General features: G+C 35.7%; 1 protein-coding gene across 1 annotated transcript in view; it reads left to right on the forward strand.

Annotated features, from left to right (window-relative positions):
• LOC132108150 (calcium-activated chloride channel regulator 1-like) overlaps window positions 1-8,419 on the forward strand; it is a 62,502-nt gene extending 54,083 nt beyond the window's left edge. Inside the window, exons 14-15 of the mRNA XM_059514730.1 lie at window positions 5,633-5,851; window positions 7,573-8,419. Of these exons, the coding sequence (XP_059370713.1) occupies window positions 5,633-5,851; window positions 7,573-7,916 (563 nt within the window). The 3' untranslated portion in view covers window positions 7,917-8,419. The remainder of the gene's footprint in view (window positions 1-5,632; window positions 5,852-7,572) is intronic.
• The last annotated feature ends 310 nt before the right edge of the window (window positions 8,420-8,729 follow it).

Here is an 8,729-nt window from a genome sequence, read left to right on the forward strand (position 1 = left end):
GACAGGACCGGCTAATATGGTCATACTTCCTGGTTCTAGTAAGAACTCTTGCTGCTGCATTTTTGACAAGCTGTAGTTTGTTTACTAAGCGTGCAGAACAACCACCCAATAAAGCATTACAATAATCTAACCTTGAGGTCATAAATGCATGGATTAACATTTCTGCATTTGACATTGAGAGCATAGGCCGTAATTTAGATATATTTTTGAGATGGAAAAATGCAGTTTTACAAATGCTAGAAACGTGGCTTTCTAAGGAAAGATTGCGATCAAATAGCACAACTAGGTTCCTAACTGATGACGAAGAATTGACAGAGCAACCATCAAGTCTTAGACAGTGTTCTAGGTTATTACAAGCTGAGTTTTTAGGTCCTATAATTAACACCTCTGTTTTTTCAGAATTTAGCAGTAAAAAATTACTCGTCATCCAGTTTTTTATATCGACTATGCAATCCATTAGTTTTTCAAATTGGTGTGTTTCACCGGGCTGCGAAGAAATATAGAGCTGAGTATCATCAGCATAACAGTGAAAGCTAACACCATGTTTCCTGATGATATCTCCCAAGGGACACATATAAAGCGTGAAGAGTAGCGGCCCTAGTACTGAGCCTTGAGGTACTCCATACTGCACTTGTGATCAATAGGATACATCTTCATTCACTGCTACGAACTGATGGCGGTCATATAAGTACGATTTAAACCATGCTAATGCACTTCCACTGATGCCAACAAAGTGTTCAAGTCTATGCAAAAGAATGTTGTGGTCAATTGTGTCAAACGCAGCACTAAGATCCAATAAAACTAATAGAGAGATACACCCACGATCAGATGATAAGAGCAGATCATTTGTAACTCTGAGGAGAGCAGTCTCAGTACTATGATACGGTCTAAATCCTGACTGGAAATCCTCACATATACCATTTTTCTCTAAGAAGGAATATAATTGAGAGGATACCACCTTTTCTAGTATCTTGGACAGAAAAGGGAGATTCGAGATTGGTCTATAATTAACTAGTTCTTTGGGGTCAAGTTGTGGTTTTTTGATGAGAGGCTTAATAACAGCCAGTTTGAAGGTTTTGGGAACATATCCTAATGACAATGAGGAATTAATAATAGTCAGAAGAGGATCTATGACTTCTGGAAGCACTTCTTTTAGGAGCTTAGATGGTATAGGGTCTAACATACATGTTGTTGGTTTAGATGATTTAACAAGTTTATACAATTCTTCCTCTCCTATGGTAGAGAATGAGTGGAACTGTTCCTCAGGGGGTCTATAGTGCACTGTCTGATGTGACTTAAATCACTTAATTAACCCTCGCATTGAGTTCCTCAATGAGGTTAAAATTATATTAGATACACCAGCACAAATGTCTGAAGGTACATTGCCTGAGTAAAGGTGTCCCTTTGTTGTCGCTGATTGGCTGGAAGTTCAGTAGTCGTTGAAGAGACGTCTTGGGAAGCCCGTGGTTGGGCGTTGGCTGAAGATGCAGAGTTGTGTGTAGCTGGTGTAGCTGGTTGAAGTTGAACTCGAAGTTACAAAACTTAACTCAGAACACGAAACTCTCAAACGGAAAAGAAAATAATTAAAGTTTGGTGAGATTAGTTGGTGTTTCTTCTCATCGTGGCTAAGTAGCAGCAGGCAGGCCGAAGCATGCTGGAACCGCGCTCAAAGAACAGTGATGACTAACAGCATGGCTAAAAGCTAAAGCTAAGAAGCAAAGCTAAAAGCAAACTAAAAGCAGGCATGACTAGTAGAAGAAGCAAAGCTAACAACTAAAAGCATACATGACTAATAGCAGAGCAAAGCTAGAAGCTAAAAGCAAGATTTTATGGTGTACTAAGTATTTAAACTGGCCTGTTGGTCACACCTCAAATGTTGTCTTGACCAATCAGATATTGTCTTGGCTCGGGGGTATCATAAATCATATGTTGTCTTACCAAGCATGTGGTCCGAATTTTCCCGCTCTTGCAGGGTCTAATTTTGGACATGATTCCTATAAAAAGAATATGATACATTTGACAAATAACTGATTGTCAGGACTATTTCAAGCAAGCAGATTCGATTACATAGATACTAGACATGAATATGTATCCTTAAGCTATCCCATAGTTATTAAAAGACATACACAATAAGCGATTATAACATGATAGTCAAATGTGTGGGTTACACATAAATGAATATGGAGTGAAGCGATGGACTGATATTCATTTAGAAGTCATTTTGGAGTTCATTTTGGTCCATATATATGTACAAAAGACAATTTCTTTGTCATTCTCTTGACAAAGATTTCTGTGGAGACCAGAGGTTCAAAGCCCCCCCCCCCCCCCCCTTTAGGAATTTCAGTCAGGTTCTGCTGGGTGGGGGAAGTGCTTAAGGATATGGTGTATAACTCTCATGGGTTAACATGTGATGTCCAGCGTTGCATTTCAATTAATTTCGCCAATTTGACAATCTCTTGTCAATAATTGTTCTAGTGGTGTTAATGTTGAAAGCTGTTCTGTGGAAGAGTTGGTTGGTTATCTTGCTTGGGACTTGTGGCACAGAATGTTTTATGACTTCCTGTTGCCTTACTGAGGAATTCGGATCGTGTTTCAGCCACAGCCTTGATCGACTCTTTAATTTGTCTGGTTCGAGTCATTTCTGCTACACCGCTTTCACATCAAAACGCTCTATCAGATACCATGAGAAAACAACAAAAGGTGTTACTATAAACTCACAATGTGATATAATACTACCAAAATAATTATAATCCTAACCTTTAACTCCATACAGAAATCACAGATAGCCAGACAATAAAAATAAATAAATATAAAAATTTGTGTTCGGGATGTTGTGAGCATGGAGACTGTAGTGTACTCCATAAGTTTGAAAACGTTTAGCTTAAATGTTTAATATGAATATACAGTGCTCAAAAACGGCTGCTGAAGAAGTATTCTCAAGTGAACCCGAGTTGAGGCTTGGACCCGAAATCAGCGTTTCTTACATCACTACTTAACAAACGGATTGCTCTTATACATAGTTAATTCCTCAATTAAATGGTTATTTTTTGTAAGGCTGCCAGGCTGTTGTACTCCTAAAAAATATAAACTTTACCATTTTTTTTCTGATATATTCATTAACAGCAATTACAGAACATAACACAATCCTTTTGAACTTTTAACAACCAGTTTAAATAAATTTACTTGCTAGAAACTAGCCTATTTAAAATAAATATTATGTGTACATAAATGTAATGTAATGTAACAGTAATGTACACAAAAGTTTGGGGTTAGTAAGATTATGTAATTTAAAAAAAAAAATAGGTCTCATGCTCACCAAGGCCGCACTTATTTGACAAAAAATATAGTAAAACAGCAATATTGTAAAATATAATAATTAAAATAACTATTTTCTACTTTTATATATTTTAAAATGTAATTTAAAATACATCTTTGATCAAAGCTGAATTTTCAGCATAATTACTACACTCTTCAGTGTCATATAATTCTTTAGAAATAATTACAATATACAATAAGAAAAAAATTGTTAAATTAGATTATTGCTGCTTCATATTTTTGTGTGGAAACCGTGATGCATTTTTCAGAATTATTTTATTTATAGTAACAATGATATGTAATGTAATGTAATATTGTGGCTAGTGTTGTCACGGTACCAAAATTTCAGTATTCGGTACCGATACCAGTGAAAATCCACGGTTCTCGTTACCAATTTCAGTACCAAAGCAAAACACAAAAATATGCTAATTAAAAAAAATAACTTTTTAGCACTAAAAATAAAACCAATGCCATTCTTTATACTTATTTACAATTATGTTTAAAGTTTTTCTACAAGTTATATAATTATGAAAAACAGTAAACAAGTTTCACCCAAATTTAATTTGTCTTTTAATTTATGAAATTTAAACACATTTTATTTTTGGTAAATAAAGGGGATTTGCTATTAAAATTAAAACATGGAAGAAATATTGTGATTTATTTCTTTAAAAAATAAAGTTTTATAAATTTTTTCAACAGTAGTAGCAGTATCACATACATTTTACTAAATAATAATAATATTTTTAGCACAATGCCTTTATGTAAAAATTAACTTTTAGGCCTAATGAATGCATATTTGTCATTTTAACTGAACTTAAGACTGGTGGTGATGCTTAAGATATTTTTGGTCATTGAGGGTTTCTTTAAAAAAAATAGTAATAGATCATTAATTATTATTAAAAGACAATACTACTACTAATTCTACTATCAAACTAGTGTATATACAATGCACTATGAATTGATTTGATTGCTGAAATCAAAACAGGGACGGTAAGAGATCAGCGCCAGCCAATGAAATTGCCATTTGCGCATTAGCTCCGCCCACTACCGGAGAAACCGGTATGTCTTCTGCTTGTTCGAAAATGAATATGAATAATTCTAAATGAACTCCATTATTTTGACAGGAGAAGACAAAAAAGAATAGTTTACATATAGCGTGTCGATTCAGCGTGAAATAAGACTCTCGCTCTCTCGCTCTTTGCATGTGTGAGAAACAGCGCTATCAGTAAAGCGACGGTGAGTCATGCGCCTTCACAAAGAGTTTACAGAGCATCAAATACAGGTGCGCTGTGCGTCCATTGAGATGAACTGAAAAGTTCAGATCGCTTGATGGAGATAGAACTCTGAAGCTCAGATGCTGAAATTAATGCAAGCGTCATGCACTTCAGTCTATGTAGTAAACAAACCTGCACGTCTCTGCCATTCATTAATTCACACAGAGACGCGCAGAACACGGATTCATATTTCAAACAACTTTTGCGGTTTAACATTTACAGATACTGGTCCATAAGGAGATTTGATTTGATTAATTTATGCTAACTTTGACAAATTCCATGACTGTCCATATTAAAATGTAAGTTTAATTTTCATGACTGGATTTTGAGATTCCGTCCTCGTTTTCTGCTTCGCGCAAATCATAGCGCTGAACCGGGTTTGAACGGGACCTCGGTACTACCGGTATTTAAAGAAACCTGGTACCGTCACATTTACATTTTTTTAGTACCGACTTGGTACCGAAGTACCAGGTCTTTTGACAACACTAATTGTGGCAATGGTTTCTTAAAATGTACTGCTGCTGATGCTTTTGGGAAACACACCCCTATTTAAACCAACACTGTGACTGAGCCATGTGTCAGCAGCGAGTGGTTGAAAAATGCACTTTAGAATCAATATTTTTATGTGAGGATCGATCCATTCGAGACAACATCTTTATTGAAAGTATCGATACTTTAGGATCGATCTGTTCATCTCATTGACAGGGTATTATGCCAGCTTTAATGAGGTTCTACAATACAATTAAATAGGATAAATTAAATGCATAACTAAACTATATTTAGTTTTTATATTAGATTTTAAAAATATGACAAATTATATTATATTATAAAACGTTTGGGAATGATTCAGTTATTCATTCATGAAGACACTTTATTGGTGTAACCTGCAGAAAGAGTCAGTGAATTAATGTACACACTGAAACTAACTGTTGTATAAATGGCAATATACTGTAATTATCTATAATAATAGATAGCTGTGTGAAAAAAAAAAACTTAATAATACTAATAATTAATTCAGGTGGTTCCTCTAATTTCAATTGTAGAGCAGCTGAACCCTCAAAAGCCTCCAGTTTCTGATGAACCACTTGAGGTTGGAAACTTTACCAGAACATCCACCGGAGAGAGTTTTGAGGTGAAATTTTCAGGCACAGCTCCACCAAATTTCCCTCCTAACAGAATCACAGATCTGAGTGCTGAGATCCAGGAGGACACTGTGCTTCTCAACTGGACAGCTCCTGGTGAAGACCTCGACCAAGGGACAGGTAAATCATAAAATTACTATACCAGCTTTTAAAAGGTTTTTCATTTGTTTAACATCTTCGCAGATAAAATAAAAGTTGTTTTAAAGTTACATCATGAAACAATGTATCTTTAATTGTCTTGCACTGCATGTTTTGTTACAACCCGAATTCCGGAAAAGTTGGGACGTTTTTTAGTTTAAAGAAAGTTTACAATTTTATGCACAAAATGAGCTCATTTCAATTTTGATTTCTGCTACAGGTCTCAAAATAGTTTTGGACGGGGCATGTTTACCATGGTGTAGCATCTCCTTTTCTTTTCAAAACAGTTTGAAGACGTCTGGGCATTGAGGCTATGAGTTGCTGGAGTTTTGCTGTTGGAACTTGGTCCCATTCTTGCCTTATATAGATTTCCAGCTGCTGAAGAGTTCGTGGTCGTCTTTGACGTATTTTTCGTTTAATGATGCGGCAAATGTTCTCTATAGGTGAAAGATCTGGACTGCAGGCAGGCCAGGTTAGCACCCGGACTCTTCTACGACGAAGCCATGCTGTTGTTATAGCTGCAGTATGTGGTTTTGCATTGTCCTGCTGAAATAAACAAAGCCTTCCTTGATATAGACGTTGTTTGGAGGGAAGCATATGTTGCTCTAAAACCTTTATATACCTTTCAGCATTCACAGAGCCTTCCAAAACATGCAAGCTGCCCATACCGTATGCACTTATGCACCCCCATACCATCAGAGATGCTGGCTTTTGAACTGAACGCTGATAACATGCTGGAAGGTCTCCCTCCTCTTTAGCCCGGAGGACACGGCGTCCGTGATTTCCAACAAGAATGTCAAATTTGGACTCGTCTGACCATAAAACACTATTCCACTTTGAAATAGTCCATTTTAAATGAGCCTTGGCCCACAGGAAACGACGGCGCTTCTGGACCATGTTCACATATGGCTTCCTTTTTGCATGATAGAGCTTTAGTTGGCATCTGCTGATGGCACGGCGGATTGTGTTTACCGACAGTGGTTTCTGAAAGTATTCCTGGGCCCATTTAGTAATGTCATTGACACAATCATGCCGATGAGTGATGCAGTGTCGTCTGAGAGCCCGAAGACCACGGGCATCTAATAAAGGTCTCCGGCCTTGTCCCTTACGCACAGAGATTTCTCCAGTTTCTCTGAATCTTTTGATGATGTTATGCACTGTAGATGATGAGATTTGCAAAGCCTTTGCAATTTGACATTGAGGAACATTGTTTTTAAAGTTTTCCACAATTTTTTTACGCAGTCTTTCACAGATTGGAGAGCCTCTGCCCATCTTTACTTCTGAGAGACTCTGCTTCTCTAAGACAAAGCTTTTATAGCTAATCATGTTACAGACCTGATATCAATTAACTTAATTAATCACTAGATGTTCTCCCAGCTGAATCTTTTCAAAACTGCTTGCTTTTTTTAGCCATTTGTTGCCCCCGTGCCAACTTTTTTGAGACCTGTAGCAGGCATTAAATTTTAAATGAGCTAATTAAGTGGATAAAAGTGTAAAATTTCTCAGTTTAAACATTTGCTACGTTATCTATGTTCTATTGTGAATAAAATATTGGCTCATGTGATTTGAAATTCCTTTAGTTTTCATTTTATTAAAATTTTAAAAACTTCCCAACTTTTCCGGAATTCGGGTTGTAGCTTGTTGTTGTTTTTGTTTTCATTTTTATTTATTTTTTATTTTATTTATTATTTTTTTCAATTAAGCTAAATCCTATGAGATCAGGTGGAGCTTTGATCTTAAAATGCTTCGATTCAACTTCAGCAATGGTTATTCAGTCAACACAACTGCTGTCACACCTCAGAAGGCTGGATCAGTTGAACAGCATTCATTCAATCTCAAAATCACAATCCAAAAAGGCACCACACTCTTCTTTGCAGTTCAGACGAAGGACAAACAAAATGCGAAATCTGAAACCTCCAACATTGCTCAAGCTTCAAAGATCCTCCCTGCTCCAATATCTTCAGAAATATCAAACCCAGGCATGAACTTGACAGTTCTTGTAATTTCTCTGTGTGTGGTATTTATGCTCACTCTCTGGTCAAATTGATATGGCACTAATGATCACAAACGAAGGTCAAAACAATCTTTATGCCTAATTTGACATAATTTGTATACATACTGTAAGTATGTACATCCATCAGCATTAAAAAATAATAAATTCCATCAAACAGAAATTCTTCTTTTTTTTTCTTTTTTTTTGCAGCATGTGTAATTTTGCACAAATTATTAAGAAGGATTTCTGTTTTTATCTATCACGCAGGATTCTGTGGACTGAATATAGTTTCATATTTATTTAGTTTGGTGTACAATTGTCCTCTGTAATACAAAACAAATCCTGAACTGTCTGTGCCTCAATGATTGATTCTGCTTTCAAGCACCCCTGGTGGAAGACGACCAGTTTCTAATTAGAAAACAGTAACCTTTGTTAAGTTTGCTGAGTTCTGCTCCTGCATGTGGTTTAATAACATTACATTGTGTCCATGTTACCTGTAATATCTAGTGTTGATTCTCATAGTTCCTTTTTCTTTCTTTTCTTTTTCCTAATAAATAAATTACCATTTTACTATGAACTGTCTCCTTTTTATAGCACTTTTAAAACACTCCTAAAATGCATTGTAGTTAGCCATTGTGGTCAGGCCAGCAACAGTTTGAAAACCAAGCCAGCTGTGATATATATATATCATATCATATATATATATGTATATTAGTGCTGTCAACCGAACTTTAACTAGATTAATCACACATTTTTTCTGTGATTAATCGCAATTAATCGCAATAAAAAAGAAATGTTTTTGTACGTTTTTTATATATTTTTTAATGTAATAATTTCACAGTTAAATTTAAATACTTGTTTAAATGA

The sequence above is a fragment of the Carassius carassius genome, chromosome 28 (assembly GCF_963082965.1).
Source record: "Carassius carassius chromosome 28, fCarCar2.1, whole genome shotgun sequence".
NCBI lineage: Eukaryota > Metazoa > Chordata > Actinopteri > Cypriniformes > Cyprinidae > Carassius > Carassius carassius.